This window comes from Ambystoma mexicanum, chromosome 12 (genome assembly GCF_040938575.1).
Source record: "Ambystoma mexicanum isolate Mex_15411 chromosome 12, UKY_AmexF1_1, whole genome shotgun sequence".
Taxonomy (NCBI): Eukaryota; Metazoa; Chordata; class Amphibia; order Caudata; family Ambystomatidae; genus Ambystoma; species Ambystoma mexicanum.
Genome location: NC_090936.1, coordinates 627779071 through 627803301, shown reverse-complemented (window position 1 = coordinate 627803301; position 24231 = coordinate 627779071). Strand labels below are relative to the sequence as shown.

General features: G+C 43.4%; 1 protein-coding gene across 8 annotated transcripts in view; it reads right to left on the bottom strand.

The window, feature by feature from the left end:
• PTPRZ1 (protein tyrosine phosphatase receptor type Z1) overlaps positions 1-7209 on the bottom strand; it is a 949709-nt gene extending 942500 nt beyond the window's left edge. For 2 of the 8 annotated variants that reach the window (XM_069629084.1, XM_069629085.1), the window contains exon 1: positions 6913-7209. In XM_069629084.1, the coding sequence (XP_069485185.1) occupies positions 6913-6970 (58 nt within the window). In that variant the 5' untranslated portion in view covers positions 6971-7209. The remainder of the gene's footprint in view (positions 1-6912) is intronic. The other 6 variants (XM_069629089.1, XM_069629088.1, XM_069629086.1 and 3 more) reach the window with 5 other exon arrangements.
• Positions 7210-24231: the final 17022 nt, after the last annotated feature.

Genomic DNA, 24231 nt, shown 5'->3' with positions numbered 1-24231 from the left:
ACAATCCTTTCACTGAAAGAGTTCATGCGCTGATTCAATAGCTCAGGAGGACTGGTTGTGATAGCATTATAGCTTAGGCATAAACGTGGATTTTGTCAGAGTGGTTAGGTCCGAGTTACTCAGACGGAGTGATTCTGATGCTCGCCAAAAGGGTCTTTTGTGGTTACAGTATCAGTCATAGAGTGCTTGAGTGAGCATCAATTTATCACACAAGGAGTCACTTTGAGGCCACTAGGATAACCCTCCCACTAGACAGCAATCAACCAAATGCTTAACTTCCACAATCCGGTTACACATCAAAGTCCTGGCTAATACATTCTAGTAGCACAGGCATGCAGCGCTAGAAACAGACCTTCACACAGAGCCCAGGTCACTTCCGGCCTTCACACATCATCACACCAGAAAAGTTATAGGTTGCAACATCACGCTGCTACAGCTGTGTGGGAGGTTAACAGCCTTGATGAAATGTTCAATGATGAGTAAGGACCATGCTGAAGTGGACCACATTTGGTAGTTTACCACACTTTTTTATTGAAATTACTACTGACCCACAAAGGTTTTCAGAACGTTGCACAGATAAAAAAAATATGCATATATCACTGCACTCGTTAAATTAATGGTGGCTCCATGAAAAAGTCCAACAGATCACATTTCTCCTGTGTCCCACTTTACAGGCAGGAGCAGAAAACTGGTAGGCAACTGCCAGTCAATATAAATGCCAATCATCCTTTTTGGAACCATGTGTTACTCTCTAGGAGAATCGGGTCCCGAGCGAGTTAAGCAATTGCTCCTGGGATCTCTGCTCACCCCTGCTAATCCCAGATTTTAATCACTGCAAAGTTAGCGCATTCCTTCAGCCTTTCAATGCTGATACATTCAGTACCATCAAACTGGGCTTGTTATCTGATGTGCCATACAATGTAAAAACTGCAACTGCAGGAGCTAGATCAGAGTTGTCCAACTCCAGGCCTCGGGGGCTGGATCCATATAGGATTTCCAGGCTAGCCTGCATTAATAGTCATGAGATAAATTTGCATACAAGGATTTAAATATATGCAACATTTTTCTTATGAATATTAATTAGGGATATCCTAAAAACCTGTCAGGTTTCTGGGCCTAGAGTTGGACAACCCAGCGCTAGATAAACAAACGTTGGTAAAACCAATGTTTATGTATTTGTATGGGCATAGGACTGCCCTAATAGTACTTCCTGACCATAAGATGTCAACAGCTGGCCAATGGTGTAGACATGTTCTGTCAGTGCCGCTTGGAAAATGTCTACCTGATTTGTATACAAAATTAAAAACTATTGGTTTTGCCAATGCTTGTTTTAACAGGCATTCAGTGCATGGATCAGATGCATCGGCACACACTGCTTGTAAACCAAGTGGCTGAAGACTGACTTGGAGAAGATATTTTATTGTACAAGGAGCAGGTTCACATTAGGAATTAAGGCATTACCAGTCAGAAGAGTGCTTAGAAATACCATTGCCGTCCCTTCAAAGAGACCCCAGGAGAGTGTTTTGGGTGGAGAGGGGCAGGTAGCGGGAAGAAATAGCCATAGGAACTAGCATAGCCGCAGGTAGTCAATGGTGGGTAAAAAGCCACACAACACGCAGATGCTGCGTGTCCCTCCTCACATGCCACGTCCCTCGTTTCTTTACTTCAAATGCCAACGCCACCTAATTGCCAAAACTAAAAAAATAAGTCATTATTATTCAAATGTGCACTTAATTACCGAGTGACTAACTCTCCCACGCCAACCAATCAAAATAGTATTGGTCCTGCTTTTTATAAAAGCTAGAAACACATATAATACCATCCAAAAGGGGTTCACTTCTCTCACGTTTTGGGAAATAAAAAAAGACCTAACCTTGCTCCACTTTGCAAATGTCCTGTATTTCTGTGGTTATTGTTCACCTTCAAAGGCACCTAATCACTTTGCATGTCTCATGTTAAAGCCCTTTAATTAGAGGAAATCTGCTGGTGGTCGACTAGCCGCAGATTTCAGATCTTGCATTGTAAGGCGAGTGTCAAGTTTGACATCTGAGTATTGTGCTGCCTTATTTTGTTCGCATGAAGAAGGCTCCAATCTGGGCCTGGATTTGTAGCTGCGTACGCGCCGTGAATGCTGATGGCGCGCATCAAGAGCTAATTACCATAGCCTTCTGTGTCTGGAGCCGAGGGGCCTGGGGAGAGACCATGTGCGGTGCATAATAAATTTGGTGCTGTGTTACCGCCACAGGGTGTTCCAGTCTCCTGACTTGGGTCATATAATGTAGTGAAACTGTGGAAAGGGCCAGGATTGTCCGAGAGAGGTGATGGGTAATATTGGCTACACCGCAAGGGCGTGAAGGGCCAGTTCAGGAGGCGAATCAGGGACTTTAGTGTGGTTCGAAAAGTCTCAATTCTTTTTGAAGATGTGTGCTCACGACATCATCTACATATGAATGAACGTTTTTCAATGGGTTCCTTCTTCGCTGTTGCTGAGTTGGCATTCGTTACTTAGAATTCAAGCCTAGGCCCCAATATAACAATCCATATTCAGTCTTCACTCAGTAGATGAGGTACTACGTTCTTTAAAATCTCAGGCCCACAGTTTATTTGTGATAGCCGCTCGCTGTCCTTGCAAAGGGACGGCTGCACGGGCCTGGATGCATGGACTAGTTCCGCCGCCCATCCTTTGAATGGGCTCCTGTGTCCTTTCTTGTCGTTTGTTCAGCAAGAAGAGGCAGCATTATTAAGCAACTTAGTCCCTAGTGCCCCGTGGAAGCGGGGGCCAGGAGTAAGACCATCTTGAATAGTTTGGGTCTGGAGAACATGAGGGCAAACAAGGTCTCTGGATCTGCTCTTGATGACAATAGTGAGACACCTCCTGTTTAATGCCCTGATTCTTTCAGACAATTAACAATCACTGCAGTTGACAGTGCATGCACTTATGCGTTATATACCACCATCCTCGGCAATTCACCTTTCGCTGTAATATATTTTAGCAAATTAAACCCTCACCTCAGATATGTATCTTAAGCTTGCAGGACACAGGTTTGACTCTTCACACATGCAAATATGTGTTTACCTCCTCTAAACCAATCAGAATGCTCATAATGTAATCAGTATTCTGTGTTATTGACTTCATTAAAAAGCATTCTGACTTCAGTGGCAGTCTAACAGCTGGCATTGGAAACTCTGTTTTATTTAATTAGGCCACAAGATGCTAATACCCTTATAGCCCTCGAGATGGGTCATTATCACTCATGGTCAATATCTTGCAATCAGCATTATCCCATAATAACAGCCCCTCTAACTCTTTGTAATGAAGAATTTGAATAAGTGTTCCTAAATAGTGCAGGCTACAAACTGAAACATTGTTTATTACTGATAATGATATGTATTATTAGCCCTCCAGGGAGAGCGTCTGACCAGTCAAGGGCCAGGAATGTTGCCGAAATCTACCTGTAATTGCCTGCAAGCTCTCAGCCATTCGTGTGCCTCCGGTCACTTGTATTGTAGACCCAGAGCAACGGAGACACAGCCTCCGTCCCCGGAAGCCCAAGAATGATTTATCCTGCCTCCCACTTGTCCCTCTCAGTTCTGTGAACTGAATGCCGCCCACCCACGTACCTGGCTGTGAATCCAGGACTTTCCCCACCGTCAATTTTCCCTCTCACTGCCATAGCCGCCAAAGAAATTGTGAATGAACTTACAGCTTTCACTAATTTCCATGGTGGCCATCTGTGTTCTTTCTTACTCAGGAAAATTTGCCACGCACGAAAGCCATGGTTGCAATTTCCCTGAAAAATAAATATTTGCGTCCCAGGGTGAATATCAACAACGCCCGCATTCGGAGGCTATCAACAGTGGTAACTTCCCGCTGCCGTAGCTGAGGCCTGGATTACTTTTGGCTCTAGATGGTGAGCCGTTATCACCACTGTCAGCCCCCCAATGTAGGGGTGGTGGCTCTATTGCCAATCCAATGGTGCACACATAATGGAAGGATGAGCGGACCTCCAATTCTTTAGAACTAAGGTGCTTTGATGGTTATGTCTAAAGTCACTAACACTTAAACTAAAACCAACCAACAGCAACATCATCCCGCTCAATAACCATTCACCACACATATCCAGAATAAAAGGCTTTCTAAATCAAGAGGGGCCTCACCTGGCCCTTAACCTTACCCCGTTAAGCGCATACGGTTACTCTCCTTGGGCCCATGCTTGCCACCATCTTGGGCGTGTCAAATAATGACCTAATGCTTGGACAATGCATATGGGACTATTAACCTTCCACATTAATGCGTTCACAATGATAGCAACACTTCGCATTTCTCTCAATGCCAGAGTCATTGATGAACCGCAATGAAACCAGGCACAGAAATCCTTTTTAAATCCTGTATATTTGCTGCACATGCTTAGAAAGTCAATCTCTCATCTGATGTTCTTTGCCAGATGGGGGCAAGATTGCTCCCATGAAGCACGTGACACCCTTACGTCTCATCAAACGTGTTCTCCTGCTCGTAACAGCTGTTCATCATGCACGCCCACTCACATGGATAAGTGAATTCCTTACGCTTGCTGACCCGAAGTAAATGCTTCTTGTTCCACCCCAGTTCAGTGCGTAGTGGAAAGGCGTACATCCTTGCGGAATAGACGTTATCATGACTGCCATCCTCAGAAATGGCGAAATATGCACCAAATATTAACGAAATCAAATGTTTTTGTGACAGAGAACATTCGACTATAGCCCATCGCTGCGGGCTATTCCAGTCATTAATGCCCTCCCGCGCAAGTTGCAAAGATGTGGAGGGCATTAATAACCGGTAAAGCCGGAGTTGGGTGGGCTTTAGCCATTTGAACAGTGCCATTTGAACAGTCCACTCTTTGAGAGTAGAATGCTCGTTTTCGAAAAGGGAGCGACAAAAGTGCAAAAGTGTTCAAGTTGAGGGAGCAATCTTATAGCAACCATACATGAAAGTTAATCGTGTTAAGATTGTGCTAAGCATACGACCTTGCACGCGCCTGTGAAACTGTTCCTGCCAGGGGCGTTGCTAGGAGGGGGGCTAAGGGGGTTATAGCCCCTGATCTTTTGGTTGTAGCCCCGGATAGAATCTCAGGAGCTACACCCAAAAGCCTAGCTAGCCCCCAGTCCCGACACTTCCGACATCAGCGTAGCCCCAGGTCTTTTCCAGACCTAGCAACTGCCCTGGTTCCTGCGGATGCACTTTGTTTCTTACGGTGCTACGCGCGCTATTTTATTAGTGTTTTGGAGAAGTGGCGTGAACTCTCTGCCCATACGAAGAACCGCGTAATATCCCAAGGCCACACAGGGGAAGCACTTACAATCTGAAACATGTGTTCAAAATATCATTAAAACCACATTTACTCTGTGCATGAAAATTGCCTGTGCGCGATGACAGATGCCGTCACGCAGCATGTGAACAGGCTCGAAGGCCATGACAGAACATGCCCTGCCGAGGCAAACGCGCTTGGGCGCCAACGCCGAGCCTCTCCTGACTTGCACGCGCACTTGAAGCGAATTTGAAACAACACTTTTGATTGACGCAAGGTGTGCGTGTAGAAAGACCCCCTCTTTAAAAAATCACCCTACGCTCGAAGACGGAGCGCTCTTGTTCCTTGTACACGTATATATCTATAGAGCCATAGCTCTCAACTCTCACGCTTTTGGCGGGTGTCACCCGCCTTGTAAAGGGCTGACTCACCCACCAAGCCTCCTGCATTCCCATTCATCCCAATGGGCGTCTCACCCGCCCAAAAAAAAATCGGGTGATTTCACCCGCCTTTGCAACACAAATGGTTGAGAGCTATGTAGAGGTCCGAAACACGACGCTGCCGCTCATTGCGCGGGAGCTGGCCTGAGAAACACGGTTGACCCTGACAGGACTTGACCCTACTAGTGAGACACCAAACTGCTGCCTGTCGGAAACAGTTCAAAGGAATGGGTGTGCGCGCACCTTCCTGTCAGAGGACACATTGCGTGCATGGCTATAGGTAGAGCACGTGACTGTCTCTGCCTCTGCTTGACAGGCGGACATGCGCACTAAGACACGGCACCTCTGCTCAGAATCATAACTCTCTGTGGAACCCTGCCTGTTTGCATACATTGGAAGAGCAGAAACACGATGTATATAAATAACGCCAGCCTTCTAATGCAAATTAGTTTCCTATCCTAAGGAAAACCGTGCTTGGTTGCAAAACAGACGCCCTTGAGTAGTTGTGCAGCATTACCGCGGCATTCCAATGCATTCGCCGTAGCTATGACAATGCTCCTGTTCTGACGACAATATTCCACAGGGCTGCGCGTATGTTAAAATGGTAACTTGCCAATCGGCTTTGTTAACACAAAGTACAGTGACCATTTTGGTGGTGCGCGGTTATGAAACTACAGTGGCACACATATCAAAGACCCAAATACATCTTGAAAAAATTGCATTCCTAAGTATACTCATTGCGCAAATACCCCTGCCCGCTAGGTATGTATACGAGTTATGTACATATTGTGTAAGAGAGAGAGGACGGGGGGCGACGGTGGGGGGGGGGGGGTATCAACGGGCAGCACCGTGGTGGCGTGGGGATGCTTTAAAGTCAAGATTTGACTTCTCGAGGACCACCACGGATTTTACACATGGTTAAAGCATACAGCACAACCTTGGTATTTGCATCTTCAAAGGGTGCCCGTAAACACAGCAATTCGGGCAAATGGGGATCTCTTAGCCATTCCGGACAGACCTGTCTCGTGCAGTTATTGGGCGCCGGTAAAACCAGATGTGTCGGCCAGGAATGTATAGGGACGTTGTTCGCGAGCCTTACTGCACACATATGACAAGCGCATGTAACGCAGCCTTACTGTTTGGCTCCTGTGTCGCGCCGATGATTCATTTATCCTAAAAACACTCACCCACTTGACAGATGATGAAGAGCTGGAGGCCAGCAAGAAAGCAACCCCGGATTAGCATCTCCACAGCGCCCGGTTTCTCTTTTCTTTCTGCGAACAGCTGCTTATCTGCTCGGAGCGGATTTGCAGTCCAGTTGCGCGCAGTGCCTGAGCGCGCGAGCACCTGCCTCTTCCTTGGGAATGCGGCGGCTCTAGCGACGCCTCATGCCGATGCCTCTCCCGTGCTCCCTGCTCGCCAAGCTGGACTAGACAATGAGCCGGGGCCGCCTCGCGGGCGGGCTTGCCTCACAGGCAGGCCAACCAGTTTGTGTGTAAGCCCCGCCCCCTCGCATCCAATCCCCCCCCCCCCACGCCCCCTAGCTCCATTCACTTGCGGACAGTCTGGCTTGGCTGCCTTATTAGACAATTAAATACATGGCCGAACCCTGTGTCAAGGGCGGGCACGCCCCCTATTTTTGCATACGCACGACTGTACTCGTTTTTCTTCTAGCCTGTGCTTGTTCAATACCTGTGCTCCTTACATAAAGCATACTTTGGCATGCGGGCTGTGCAGTCTTCATGCATCGTTTAAGTGACGCAGAAGGGAGCTTTGGCATCTTGTAATACGTCAAATTCTTGTCAGTTCGTGTCTGTGTATGTGTGCTACTCCAATAGATGCCAGTACTTATTGTGGACAAAAGATCGGAATTAAATGCTAGTTGAATGGATCTCTGCTTCTCTACCTTACTTTAAAAAAATATATATTATTATTTGTTTTGGCTTTATAAAAAATACCTTTACAAAATCACAACAATATTAAGTGATCAAATTACATAAATAAGCAGAGAAACAATCAATAGCAAACTAATCACATGCAAAACCAAGGGTATCACCATGAAAGAGGACAGACAGCCAATTCAATTCATAAAGCCAAAAAATAAAAAGAAGAAAAAAAAATATTCCTTAAAGTATAATGGCACTTAGTTTAAGTACTTGTATAATGGCTGCTGTTAACATAACCTCTTGACCAGCAATCATTCTCTCCCAAAAAAACTCAGACAAAAGACTTTCTTCCTTAGCCACAAATCTTCTGAGAAGTAGCATTCTGATTTCCCAGGTACCTTCACACTCCAATAGTAAGTGTCTTATTGTGTGTCTGCCCGGTAGCTTCTCTACCTTACAACCAGCGGCACATTTCACACACGCAGCCTAATTTTTTAAGTGAAGGGTCTGTCCACTGTTGTAAAGTTCCAGTTTCAACTGTACAGAGGGGCAGGCATGTACAAGTTGCGCAAGTAATGTGGTGACTTTGATGGTGATGTGGTGGGTCACATCGGGGTTGGGGACATCATTGAACTTGGCGCTGCTTGCATAAGGCGACACAGAAGCAGGAGAAAAGTCCTGTGATGGAACGCAAGGAGGGGTGGGTGCTTTGGATGTAGTAAGGGGTAGTTGTATAGAGCGGGCACCGGGTGGGGGTGCAAGATGTTGTAGGGTGTATGGGATAGGGGGGCTTTTGAGCAATATGAACAATAGAGAAGCAATTTTCTTTGTAGGCCCACGTTAGGAAAGCATTTCTCACAGGCAGCTCATAAGAAGAGAGCTCCAGGCCTTGTGTGACAAGCAGTATGCATTTCTTGAACATTCAGCAGCAAAAGTGTGCTTAAATGTTGCATGGCTGAAGTTTCCTAGGAGAACGCAGCCCCAGCGAAGTCACTCTAAGGGATATTTTGGATCCCAATGAGATAGGCAACTGGGTGCACAAGGAGAATTGGCCATGAAATAGAAATTAAATACAGTTAATTAAACCCGACCAACGGTCTGGTGTAGTTTTTTCAAACTACACTTGCCAGCAAGACTTGAGAAGTGAGCTGGGGGGCCAGAGGGTAGGGGTAAGTGTCATGGGGCACGTGACAGGGAGCCAATCAGCATAGAGGTTTTGGTGTCCCTAAAAGGCAACATTGTACAGCGTCCATGCTGATGTGCGTATGGCACATCATTGGTCAGACTGGGTGTGAATGTCTTGCCCCTTGCCATTTCAAGTTATTTGGTATATTAAACATTACCAACCAATGGCAAACAAAGGTATTTGACTGATCAGTACAATCAAGTAATTGAGGGGTGGTGTGGCAAGGTTTATCACGTCATGAGGGGTGTCAATGCGTTTTTTTGCTGAAGAAACGCTCCACCCAATAAGAGTCACTTAACATATATATACATATAGGGGACTGACATAGTTCCTGTGACCTGTCCTAAAGATGTAACTAAAATGTTGTATGATAATACTCTAATGAGGGTATAAAATGTGCAGCAGCAGTGGGTGGAGTTAACAGTTTATTTAATTCAGTTCAGTTCCACAGGGCTGTCTGAACCGTGGTTCCCAGCTTTTTAGGGTCCGAAACCTTTGTGTTACTTCTTCCTTGGTTTACGCTCCTTTTTAGTATTTTTTTGTTTTGTTCCTGTGACTATTGTTACTGGAGGTCCCCTGGTACATTGTGGAGGCCCCAGCGAGATCCGTAGTTCCCTTTGGTGAGCTGAGGGTATTCTTGCCGAACTCCTGGCGGTGCAGGGCAGATGGGCTATGACCAGTTCTAAGTGTACTAACGAGGAGGCCTAGCAGATGCCGAGTTCACAAAGGTCTGCCTGGTTATGAGCGCCTTCAGATTAGCGAAAGGGGAAAGAGCACTAGCTTGTCTGTTAATTTAAGAATGCTTTTTACAGTTACTACTATTTCAGGTGCATGTATTCATGCATGTGTATTCATGCTTGTGAAAGTGAGCCCTTTCCACTGTTATCTTCTCCCTAGGGGACCTTAATTCTCTCATTGCCAAGGTGGATGCACTAGCACTGCTCACAGCCCATCGCCAGGGATCAAATTGCCATTAAAGAGTCTCTAACTAAACTGCTGAACGGGACTGTGTTGAAGTCGGACACTCAGGCACTGGATCCTTAGGAGCTAAACATGATGGCCTCAAGAGCCGCTACAAAGTCTTTATTTGTCCCGTCTGCTTCGACATCTCATATAGCTTACCTAGCTCCTTGCCCTTTCATCCACTCTTCGGAAATTGATGATTGTACCGATTACTGGGACTTTGAGAGCGCCTATAAATAAAGCACTTCAGAAGACTCCTTTGAAAAAAACATCTAAAAATGTAAAATGTTGATCAAACGGCTCTACCCAACTCAAAAGCTTAAAAGCCACTACTAAAACAGCCATTTCCTGTGACGATTTAAACACTCCTAAAAGTTGCCCACCAAGGGAAAAGAAAAAAACTCATATCCAATACCTTCCCCGATGGGCCCATCCGCCAGAAGGTCCACATAGTACCTCAATTTTCTCCACATCCACGCCAGTTCCTGTTTCCCCGCTCCCCCTTTTCGATAAGGTTTGCATTAATTATACTACGTCGTCTTGTTGTTGTTGTTTAAATCCAGATTATTACTTCTTGCTAAATAACTCTAAGGAAGCAAAGGGGCCCAACAGCCAAGTGGGCCGTAGAAGACACACTTGTTTAAAACAACAGGAATTCAAAAGCAATCCTTTGCCCACCACAAGCAACAACCAGAGCATCAGTATGAATAAGAACATGGGCAAATGGATCATACTTGAAGAACTTAATCCTACAGCCTACAGCCCATTTCTTAATCTCTCACACGTTCTTGCCATTTTAAAATTGCTCCCCAATCTTGTCTGATAAAATCTACTGACATTTCATGCATCGAATTACCCAGAGTGGGAAGTGTTTCCAACTGGGCCCTGAAAGAGTTATCTTCGGGATTGACAGTGGCATTACTAAAGACAAACACAGCTAAACTGACTGAATTGGGCTTTGTACTCACTCTTTGTCGTAAGACACAAATTGAAATGCCGGCCTGCCCCAATCCTATCACGGGCATAGCTGCCAAGAAACGTGGAGAACACTGATAAAGCAGCCCTACAAGGATTTTTACCAAATAATGATCGCAGAGAGGCCCCTAATGGCATCAACTGGTCCCCTGAACGGATTATGTCTGGTACTCACTGACAGCTGACTTTGGAAAATTCTTTAAAATGTATATCATGGACACTAGAGGCTATCTCTCTTTCTTGGTGCACCCTATAGGTATTCAGATTATTGAACTGAGCAATGTTTTCTTTTTTACAAGAAACCTGGTGTCCTAAATCTTTTGTTTTAGACGGTTATCAGAATCTTTAATCATGCTATCCCCTCTCTTAGAGGGCGGGCTAGCGGTGGATTGGCAATTGGCACAAAACTGTCACATGATTTGTGCCATTTTAAGGGTACATTGCTTTCTCCATATGTTCTGGAAGCAATTTAAGGCTTATATAGAAAGTGTAATTTTGGACATTATTAATGAATGTATATGATCCGCCAGGGGGCCTTCATACTAAACGGATTCTAGCTGAAATTAGTGATATTATTATCAAATGGTACGACATATCAGCCGAGGGCTCCATTATGATTGCAGGAGATTTTAATACTGGTAGCCTCAATAGTTCCTCCACCTTGAACAGCAATGTCAATCATATTTGGCCACGCTTTGTAGAAACTCATGACCTTATACTCGCACCTTTCGCCAAACATTTCATATGGTCAAATGGAATTAATGAGTCCCACATTGACTATGTTCTCATGGACTATGCGCTTTCTTTGAGATGCAGTCTGATCAAAACTTGTTTTACGACCTTGAGTGACCATGCCAATCTCAGCTGGGATTTTCACTGTGATGTTGATTTCCCTAATAGGATGAACATATGCTCCATATAAGAATGAATCACAATTATCGTAATCTGAATAGAAGCATTAATCCCAATGGTAAAATAAATAAGATCCTATCTGATCCGCCTGTTGCTGCACAGAAACAAATCTATCATAATAAATGTATGCATATAAAAAGAGACACTAATATGAGTGATTGGGTAAACATCTCTAACATTAGAAAACTTTCTACATCTTATAGAAAATGGATTAAGATGTACAAAAGATTGGACCACACTACGAACTGGACACTACTTTTTGGCCGACTTTCATCAAATAATGCCAAAAAATGTTGGCCCAAATTTAACGCCTACAGGAGGAGTTTCTCCCCAGTGGAGATTAACCCTGTATCTGAGGCCGCATGGTGTGGGTATATCAGCGATTTATATAATGATCTCTATGCCGTCCGAAACAAACTTAATCCTCTGTTCCCTGACTGCAATCTATTGAAATAAGATATTAATGTGAAGACTCTAAAATGCATCATTTCTACCGTGAAAAGTTCTCATCCTCTGGGACCAGATGGTATACCCAATACAGTGATGAAACCTAAGCCGTTACTTTGGGCAAACATTCTTAATAAGCTATTTACCCACATATTACAATCCAGTCTCCTCGCCTAAGTTGGCCTAGCTCTGTCCTGGTTCCTATTTTTAAAAGAGGTAACAGGTTAGACTCTAATATCTCTCGCCTCTTGGCAATGAATGATTGCTGTCAGAAGATTTTTGCAACAGTTCTACTTAATGAACTTTCTTGCTGGGTGAAAAGAAATAACATATTGAGCCCTTTTCAGACCAGCCTTCGTAAAGCATGCAATACTATTACTAACAATTCTACCCTTCAATATTTAATTGCTGAAACCAATGGTAAATCTCTACCTAATTTATACTGCTGGTACACTGATTTAAGCAGGGCATTTGATTTGGTCTCTCGTCCTGCCCTTTGGAAAAAGCTTAGAGAATGGGGAGTAGATATGACATTATTATATGTTATCCAGCAACTGTACTCAAACACCTCTATTTCAGTTTGTTTAAACTCTGCCGGCACCCACGCAAAATACTGTGATACCAATAGAGGCCTGAAACAGGGATGTGCACTCGCCCGATACTTTATAATTTATATACAGCTGACATCAATCAAGTGTTTACTATGAACCCTATCGTCCCTCGCAAAATGAATTGTACTTTTGTCCCCTGGCTTGCCTATGCTGATGGTATCCTACTCTTTGATCAAACTGCTGTTGGTCTTCAGAGTTCTCTGAATGCCCTGATCGGGGATGCTGATAGAAATTCTATGGTAAGCAATATAGGCAAAACTAAAACAATGTGTTTGGGTAAAAAAAAGGCAGCGCTAAGCCTCCTTGTGTCTGGAAATTAAAAGAGCAATCCCTGGAAAATGTCTATGAATATATATATATATATTTGGGCCTCCCATTAAAATAAACCCATCCCTATCTTTCACAAATGAAATATGGTGGTGGTTATAATATACAGGGTTTATTGGAAATCTATTATACAGCTATAATCCCTGGTACATTGCATGCGCTGGTGGTGTTGCCCTTAGAGCAAGTAAAATGGCTCAAGCACCCAGAAGCTAGGATACTATGATCAGTCCTAAACATTCCTCAAGCCATGCCGGTTGAGGCCCTTAGATTGATATGATATGATATGATATGGCATTTGTAACGCGCCTATACACAAGGGTTTCAAGTGTTTCAAGGCCCGACGAGGCAGGGAGGGGGAACAGGGGAAGACATACAACGATCCTACTAGGCCAGGTGTCATTCAGATCGCGCAAGTGCAGGGGTAGGGGGAAGGGAGAAAGTGCAAGGAGAGGGGAGGGGGAAGTGCAGTACAAGGGAAGTAGAATAAAATAAATAGGGCCAGCCGAAGGCAAGTGCAAGGGTAGTGCAGACACGTGCTGGGAACGGGGGATGTAGGGATACAGAGACAGTCCCGCAGTGCAGGGGTTGCCAGGGAGGCAGTGCAAGTGGAGAGTGGCTGGGCCCAGGACCGAGGTCAGCGAGAGGGGCCCAGTTGCAGATTCGGTGCAGATTCAGTGAAGAATTAGCAGGGGAGAGGGAGAGAGAAAGCAGAAGCAAAGAGGAAGGTTTTGAGGTGCTTCCGGAACCGTAGATGGTTCTCCTCAAGTTTCAGGGAGGCAGGAAGGCTGTTCCAGAGGGAGGCCCCTGCCGCGGAGAGAGATCTACCCCCAGCTCGTTGCTTCGAGAAGCGGCTGACCCTGAGGGAGTTGGAGACGGATGAGCGAAGGGCTCGGGAAGGAAGATATTTAGGAAGAGAGAGTTGAAGGTATTTAGGCCCCAGATTGGAATATGGATGGATATTGCTATTTTCTATGGGGCAGGTTCATAGAGTTTTCCTTTATGCTAAACTCATGCTAATTGCTTGTTGACATTGTTGCGCCTAAATATGGAAAAGATGATATTAATGGGTTTATTGCTCTCCTCAAACACTGCTCTCTGTCACATATAGAGCTGCTTGGTCTTGACAAGGACATATGCATTGCTGAACCGAATTACGAAATGATTATAAAAAAGAAAGCTAAATTGAATGATATGGAAAGTAATATTGATGATGAACACACTTGTATTAGTGTAAATGACATGGTGGTCGTTTATCACACAAATACCGAACAGGTCTGTGGTTACGTTCAGTAACATACTTTTATGTTGCCCATAGTGCAACCCCACAACTTGCCCTCCAACTATTTTATCTAGTCCCTTTTGTTGTGTATTACCATAGAATGCGCTCGTGTGTCACTAATCTAGGGTTAGGGGACAGATAAAAGAGGCTTGCCCTAATCTTATACAGGCAACAAGATGGTTTATCAAATACCAGTATTCTAAAATATACGCACTCCTATGTGTATTGAAAACTGGTCCCAAGGGTGAGCATAGCGGGTCATACAGGGAAACAATATCTAGTTTTTCTTCCCTGTTTAGCGACCCCACATAAACTCTAAAACCACTGAGCCATGAAAAGGAATATTTTGAACAGATATCCGGCACTGCGATGGGGGCTACTTTTGCGCCTAGTCTAGCTAAACTATATGTAGCAAACTTTGAAGAAAAAAACATCTACAATGCCAATAACCCATACAACGAGAAGTTCAGCCTCTGGTCAAGATACATGGACGACATCATGATGATTTTTGAAGGAGATGAGCATGAACTGAGGGTCTTTATGAACTGGATTAACTTGCAAAACAGGTTCCTGACATTTTACGGCCACCAACAGCAGATCACAAATGTGTTTCCTGGACCTTATCCTGAGCACCGCAGATGGAATGATAAAAAGCACAGTCTTTAACAAACCCACAGATAGAAACTCTTTATGTTGCACTACGGGCAACATAAAAATACGTGACTGAATGTAACCACAGACCTGTTCGTTATTTGTGTGATAAATGTTAGGGTATACCGCCAGGTCCTTTACCCACTAATAGTCCCCAGGGGTGTTCATTGTCCTTCTTACAGTTATGGCTGTGGACTAGAGCTACCACTGTAGCATTCTTTATTGGCAGTGCATACAAGCTTTTCTACAACAGGTTTTTTCTCTTGCAATTTCGTGCACTTGATGATCTCTTACTTACCTTTAAGATTTAATATACTGGATTAATTTCCAGGACATTACAATAATGACGGAAACTATTTACCGAGCATATCCAGAAGAACTAGTAGAGGGCATATTAGCCATCCCCTCTATATTAGGTACAGATGGCCAACAAGCAACTGGAAAAATATCCAGATGAATGAAACAAATTAATAAACTGGAAAAACAATTTATAAGAACTGAACTACATGGGACTATAATGACGGAATACTTAAGAGCACATGCAGCACCCACAGGCCTCATCATTAGGATAGAACCACAGATCTTTCTAGATGAACTCCAGTTCTGGAAGTACTGGAGTTATTTTGCAAATAAATGTACTTGAGACTGGCTATTATTGATAATAAGCACTGAAAAAATGTTCTCTAATAACTGCTGAGATTCAAGCTAAACAATACTCCCTACAAACAGCTGGAGTTACAGCCAACTATACAAAAAAGCCTGGGAGATCTAGAGGCCACTACAAAAGACTTCAAGGAGTTCAATCTGAATAAGACGATCAGCAAACTAAAAAAGGATCTTGCAATATTTTCCCAAGAGAGAGTATACCCGTATACCACTGATGCCCATTATGAAGAAAAGATCACAACCAATGGGAGCAATGGGCTCAATGGCATTGATAACAAAAAAACGTGGTCCTAGGTCACACCCGCAATCAAACAATTGGACTTTCTCTAGTGCCAGCTCTGAGGATAGTGGACCAAGCACCTCCAGTATAAATCCATCTACTAAAAACCACAGGGACAGCAATGTTTGTTTTCAAGACCTGAATAACAGCAGTGGGAACATGAATCAGGGCCCTATTTTCACCGGGGCCAGGGAAAATCCAAGAACAAGATCAGATAGCAACCCCAGTCCCCCAGAGTCACTCGGACCAGAGGACAGGGCTGCAACCAACCACAACCCCTATAATGGTAGATACTGGGGCACCAGTGGATACTAGACATATGGAGAAACCAGGTGCGACGAGTCCTTTCTGCCTTGTGGTCAATTTATCTGAATTTACCCTGGACCATGATCAGTGTACTCTCCTAGAGATAGAACTGTATTTTATACCAACAGCAAACCATGACCCATTCCAAACAAGGATTGAAATAGCCCAGCTTCTACGGAAGGTGAGACTGAAACAATTTTTTGAAGACAAAGTAGCTACTCCCGTCCAGGGAGCGACAGATCTCAAAAACAAATCCACATTCAATCCAACACCGAATGGCATTACTCCGGAATCCACAAGCTTTGAAAAAGCAATTCTCAAAAAATGGATGAATTTGAAAAAAAACACAGGCCAGGATTCAGTAATTTCTCGAGAAAAGACAAGTTGACTCTCAAGTCCCTGTCTGAAAACACCAAGATAGTGATAAAACCGACAGACAAAGGTGGAGCCACAGTAATAATGGATACCCCTAAGTACCAGAAAATGGTGAGTGACCTCTTGTGAGATTGCAATAGCTATAGACAACTGGGCAGCAACCTGACAGAAAAAATAAGACTATTAATCACCCCAATTGTCAAAGAGGCAGCAGCAAAAGGCTACATTAGCAACAAGGAGCGAGAATTTCTAGTAACATCCACACCAAATTGCTCAGCATTTTTTGCATTGACTAAGATTCACAAAGGAAAAAATCCCCCATCTGGGGAGACCAATTGTCTCCAGGATAGGCTCTATTCTCAACTTGTCGACTATTTCCTCAAACCAGAGGTTACGAAAATGAAATCATATCTCAAAGACACCACGGCAGTACTTTGCCTGATAAAAGACTGGCCGTTTAGCTCCCAACAACAGATCCTGGTTACATTAGATATTGAGTCACTCTACACAAAGATCCCGCAAGTAGCAACATTAAAGGTCATTGACAAACTACTGAGAGATAGGGCACCACCGTTAGGCATACAAGTGACTTTCATCATGTCATTATTGGAAATAGCTCTGACCAAAAACTACTTCATTTATGAAAAGGAATATTTTGAACAGATATCTTGAACTGCAATGGGGGCTACATTTGTGGCTAGTCTAGCTAACCTATATGTAGCAAACTTTGAAGAAAAAACCATCTACAATGCCATACATTAACGACATCTTGATGATTTTTGAAGGAGATGAGCATGAACTGAGGGCCTTTATGAACTGGATTCACCTGCAAAGCAGGTTACTGACATTTTCGGCCACCAGCAGCAGATCGCAAGTGTGTTTCCTGGAGCTTATCCTGAGCGCTTCAGATAGAATGATCAAAAGCACAGACTTTAATAAACCCAAAGATCAAAACTCTTTGCTTTTGTTCAACAGTTACCATCCTCAAAGTCTGACGAGTAACCTTCCTTTTGGGCAATTTCTCAGATATAGAAGAAACTGTTCCACTCTGAGTGATTACGAAGAGCAATCAAACAAATTAGCAAGCAAACTCACAAATCAGGGTTATCCAAAACGGACTGTTAAACAAGCGAGGAAAAAAGCAAGAAACATCCCTAGGGAAGTAACGGTAGAACATTGTACAAGGAGGGCAGCAGATTCTGACACAATTACAGCAGTGTTCAGTTTCTCACCTCTGACCAACAAAATCAAAAAAGAGGTGATGAAACTGTGGCCAATATTGAACACAGGCCAATCACAAATGGAGACCCCGAGATTCACCATCAAAAGAAGAAGAAATCTACAAGACTCTCTCATTAATACATACAAAGAGCCCACAGAATGGGCCCCCAACACTTTGTGAAATCAACCTGGGCCAAGTGGCCACACACCTTGCAGACAGTGCAGTGTGTGCCCATTCACCCACAGATCAACCTCGAAAGACATAGGTTGGAAGTACCCGTGGACACAAAAATGCTTTACAAACTGCAACAGCATCAATGTAATCTATTTAATTACATGCACGTGTAATCTGACGTACATAAGTATGACGTCTCACACCATCAAGATTTGGTTGGGTGAACATCGCTCCTGCATCAGGACAAAAAATGTACAGCATCCCTGGTAGAGCATTTTCTTCAGAAAAAGCATGGGCCATCAGACTTCCCCTGGACCATAGTGGAAAAAATGATGGTACCATGCAGAGGTGGTAATCTACATGCACTGCTCTATAAGAGAGAGCAACTGTGGATTTTCCGACTTGGAACTGACAAGGATGTCTTAAATGAACATACCAGTTGGCAGACCTCAGCCACCCCCTGAAACAGCACTCCAGACATGCCAATCCAGAGAAGCATTGACATATGAGGATCCCTCAGTGGTGTCAGTACTGAAATATGTACACAAAATAGACATCAATGAGTGTAGATATACCAAGAGTTCTTGACACTTTAAAACAAACCAGGTGCCCGCTCTTGATGAAACTTTCTTCAAGAGGAAAGGCATGTTATGCCACAAGAAAACCAGGAGTGCACACTACACATCGGGGCAGTCAATGGGATGCACTTTGGAATTGTCTCTATTGCTTTGCGGCCCAATGATCACAGATCACACAGTGATATGTCACACCGATCACCATAGTGTGGATGGAAGGCTGCATTTCATAAGGTAGCTACGTAAAATAGCATTAAGGTGAAGCATTAAAATAAACTTAATCAGCCATAATAAACACAATCAGCCATTAAAATATCTGCAATGGGCGAAATAATCAATATCTATTTCCCCATAACTAGCTTTGGATTACAAGAACACCATAGCAGCTGTGATGTGTACTTCACAGAACCTGACCAGGTTGCTGAGAGCTAATGACATCTAACTATTCTGACCTGCACGACTCTTTCAATGCATCTCCCTTGACGCCTACCTTCTGCTCCCGGTACTTACTTATTATGTGATTGAAGCTTTGTGTGCACCTCATTACTATGCAATGTAATGTTCCGGGTGCCACTTTTACCTGATTTGTCACACTGTATAGAACTGTATATTATAATTCCCATGACTATCCAGTATACATGCACCATGTAATTTTGTTGTTTCTTGACCTTGATCCTGCCTTGTACATACCTGCCTACTGTAACATTGTTGATGTCCCTGTACTTTCCTACTTACCATGCACTTGTAACTAAGTTGAGCATATTATGGTCTTTTGCGCCCCGATGCCCCAGGGTCTGGTGCACTCTATAAATAATAAACTAAACTAAACTAAACTTCATAGTGTTGTCAGACGAGTCACAACAGCATGGACCTGCAGTTCCCTCCAGGGCCACACTGGAGAGTGTGAGTTCAAGCATAGACTCCGAGAAGGAGGCATTGCCATTCCAATCCTTGATGCGGCTGATATCACGCATGCACTATCGGTAGACACATGGGTGCGACTATAGAGACTCAGGCACTAAGCATTTAGCTGAAAGTGAATCAGTGTTGATCATGACGTGTAGGGGAGTCTTTTAGCACACCACATATGTGGATCCTCAACAACAACAGCAATGACAATACATCTACGAGGAACAACATTTGGTTCCGATATGGCCCCTATACCTCCAGAGCAATACAGCATTTTTGACATTTCAAGTAAGCGATGGCATCCTAGCCTCACATTTAATGTCTGGTGGCTTCAAAATACACTCATAATTAAATTTCTGTATATAGACACCCATTCCAAGATGGAGCATCTGTTTTTGCCCATCTTGTATGTGGGATGTCCTTTCGCGCATGCGTACTTGGCACTCATGAGCCCACGGAAGTAAATAGATATTCTTTGACTTAGCATAGAGTTACACGTGAGCCACCGGAGGTCCGGAGTAATCGTGGACACTCGAAGTAAGAGTGAGGTGCACGGTGGCATCTGATGGAGTGTTGTTTCACTCTAACTTCCTCGTATGACCGCACGCTCGCATTTGAAAACACCTGAAAAACCCTCACCATTAATGATGCTATGCACTGCATCACTGTTTTAACAGATCTAACTAAAGAGAGGTTGTCCCTCCACATTCTATTGCCTACAACTAGAACCATGTTTACTCTCTAGGTACATGCTGGGGAAATCATTTACCGCAGGATTTAGATGAGGCATCACCAAACGTCACAAATCTGTGACTTGACAGACATTGCAACTGGGGCAAGGATTGAGTTTAAAAGCACAGGCTGAATTCGTGCACTGTACAACATGGGCTGTTCAAATGAGAATATTTTCTTTCTCTTCCCGTTTCTCTACCCACCCGGTTATTTACATTGCACAGGTGCAGTGACCATCTGTAGCCAAGCCTCTTCTCTCGTTTCGTTTTAGGTCGGTACAGAGGCCCTGAAGAAAGTGACACACTGTGATAAGCCATTGAAACCGGTAGGCCTGGTTGTTTCCTCACATCAAGGGCGAAGTACCACTGCCCAGAGGAAAAGAAATGGATTAGCACCATTGAAATAAGAGATACTTTGGAATTGTTATATTAAAGTTGTTTTGCATACCTCAGATGTGAAAAAGTTCCAAGTAGTGATTTTAGACTTTATGTGGGTTCACTAAACAGGAACAATAAAATAGATATTGTTTCCTTGTAGGACCCGGTATGCTCAACCTTGGGGCCATTTTTCAATACCCATAGAAGTGTGTTTATTTTAGAATACTGGTATTTGATAAACCATCTTGTTGCCTTTATAACATTAGGGCAAGCCTCTTTTACCTGTCCCCTAACCCTAGAAAAGCAGCAACCCAGTGCGTTCTGGGGTAATACACAGCACGTGGGACTAGATAGAATAGTTGGAAGTAATACTGATAATCTGCATACTTAGAAAATGTGAGTTTTGCCATCCGTCTTTTGTAATGAACAAACCCCGTAGCTATCTAGTAAAACTCTGTTCTATTGAACTTAAATGTTTTATATTGTACCTCCGGCTCAACATTTTTCCCACTAGGGATTACACTACCAAATAGGAAAAAACTGAAGAAAGAGACTGCTCTTATTGCCTATGTCATGTTAATATCGAAACCTGCAGCCATATATTAACTGATTGCATAATATTAAGAAAACATTGGGCCTCATTACGAGTCCGGCGGTAACCTGCCGTTTTTTTTCCTGCTAGGTTACTGCCAGACTCGTATTACCATTCCGCCTCCATGATTCCCAGAATTACCGGGGAATTACGACCACCGGGAATTCGGTAAATCCCCATTCCCATGGTGCCGGTGTTTCCACATCTGCCTGCAGGCGGGCGGTGTTAAACCTGCCAAGTCAGACCTGGCGGGAATGACACCTCTCCCTACAGGACTCGAGATCACCCGGTATGGAAACAACAGTGGCGGCGGGTTTACCTCCACCGTTATTTCCATACCGGGTGACTCATAATGAGACCCATTATGTTAAATGCTACCCTGCTTATGTATCACGGATTGAGGATATTCGTAAGGACCAATTTTGGTCCACTATAGTTGGGGCTGAGTCTATCGTTATGTCTTCTGCAGCTTGCACAATATGTATGGAAGGACCAAAGTATTTTTGAGATCTATTTTAGTTAATTTTTTTGTCAATTGGTATAACTTGGATTTTTCCTTTTCATTTTCATTTTATGTTTATCCAGATGAATTGTATTTTTAAATGATTTTATAGCTCTGATTAATTATTTTTAACGCTGTAGCTTTTATCATAATTGTACTTAATTACATTGATTTTTTAAACTGATATTTTCTATCTTATTCACTATGTGCTTAAAGTTTGTAATGTACTATTGAAAAATAAGAAAAAAAAGAACATTTCAGGTGCATGTGGTTGTGGTCCCCCAAACTAAGGAGACCCAATATTGGAAAGCAAAATGAAAAAAGCATGTAGTTGCCCACAGGAAACCAATGTGTACTCTAGTCGGACCAAGTCCTTCTATATACTACTCCAAACCACTTTGAAAGCTAAATCTCAAGTGCAAAACACACATGGTAATAATGGAAAACTCAGAAATGAAATTGATACAAAAATTGTGGTTACAGTTTGGCCCAGGGGCTGGGCTATCAAAGTTCAGAGATACGAAGTTACACAGGTTTTCTTAAACCAATCAGACACAGTTCAAGAATAAAAATAAAAAAACAAGTGTTCAGTGTTCACACTTAAATTGATCATATGTGATTTTTTGGCTGCAGTCAACAAGGGTTATATATATATATTAGCCAACGCCTTTCGGATATTACACAATATCCAACTACAGGGCTATCATATGTTATTGCCATCTGTTGTATACATATCATGTACCATGGTACTGAAGTACTCAAACAGGCACGCAAAATGTTTCCATAACGACTATAGCAAAGTTACTGTGCATGGTAGCGCACTTCATAATGTTACAAATTCAAAGCCAAAATACGAAAGTAAGGCTGCACTACGACTATCGTCCCTCTCACTTACTTATGTGCACTACATATGTGGACCATGAGGCTGGAGACCAGCATTACCGGTCGGGTGCCCCACGGCCGTTTTGTGGCAGAAGTCGCAATGGCAAAAGCTTCACGCCTAAGCAACGGTCATCTAGGAATGACCACAGGCGCCCCCAAAGCATAGGCCGAAAGGATATCGAAAGACCCTGGTAAATATCTTTCTTCACCATTTTATCACCATGATGAAACCTAAAATATTGGTAGGGTCAAAGTCACAATTAGGGACGATCCTGGCTGTGAATCTAGGTTGATAACATGTTCTCTGATAGCATGTCTAACACCAGCAAGACCCAAATCCTTCTAGTACAGTGTCAAGGAGAAAAGGAATATCCATTAAACACACGGTCATGTAAATTCAGAAATGTTAAAACGTGGGTTGTAATCCACCAAAAAAAAAAACAAATAAATCATAATATCACCTAGCAGATCGTGCCTGTATACATTCTGTCGGACACAGTACGGGAGCCTTTTGCTCACAATCAACGCTTCACGGCTAAATGTCAAGATGACCCTTTAAATATTGCTCCTCTCCACATATTAAATAGTGCTACAACATGGTATCTTCCTGAGCGTACAGAGGAGTATAGTTTCACTTAGTGGTGCCTGCTCACAACCTTAAACAAAGCACATGATGTCCCAATCAAAGTTCATGCCCCTTAGGGTGAATGAGTCCAATAGCTCTATCCATGCTACTCCCTCTGTAGTAATCTCCTGTGAAGGTCCCCACCCCCTATGGTTGGGTGAGACATGTTCTAAAATCACACATTTGAGTAGTGCTATTTTTTGTAATTTGTTTTTGGTTCTTAATAACGCGCTTAATACCCAGAGGTTTCTAAGCGCAGACCCAGGTTTCGAACCTGTGTTGCTCAAATTCGTCTTGCTTCCAAGAAGAGCGCGTTGCTCCCGATGTTATGTCTAGCATCCAAGAAATGTGTCACCACCGGTGATTTCAGGTTCTTTGCACTTATATTGGACTTGTGTTCAGTCCATCGAGTTTTGGCCTTCCTAATCGTCATACCGACATAGTAGCACCCACAGGGGCACCTCAGTGCATATTTTACATTCATGGAGTCACATGTGCAAGAATGCTTCAGTTTTATTTTCTTCCCTGAGTGCGGGTGTGTGATCTTGTTCCCCTTCATAATACTACTGAACTGTTGGCAATTGCAGCATTGTTGTGTTCCCAAGTATCTTTCTTTGAGTTTATTGGATTGCCCTGTGTCTTGTCTCACTAGTGTGTTATGAAGGGCCTGACAGTTCCTGTAGGCAAACTTCGGAGGTTCAGGAAAAAGTCTTTGTAGGATGGGGTCTATCCTCATCATTTCCCAGTGTTGTTTAATAATCCTCCTAATTCTGGTGCTCTGAGTAGAGCCTGTTGTCATGTACACCAGGGAGGGATTGGTCTTCGTTGGCTTGGTTGTGAGTAAAGATGCTCTGGGTATCCTTTTTACTTTTTCCGATATCTCTTTGATCAAATCATTGTTGTATAGCATTTTCTCAAATGTAACCTGTAGCTCTTGTGCTTGTCTTTTATACTCATCTATATTTGAAATATTTCATCGGTACCTCAGAAATTGACTCAATATTACACTGTCGATGGTACGCTTGGGATGGAAGCTGGTGGCAAGAAACAAG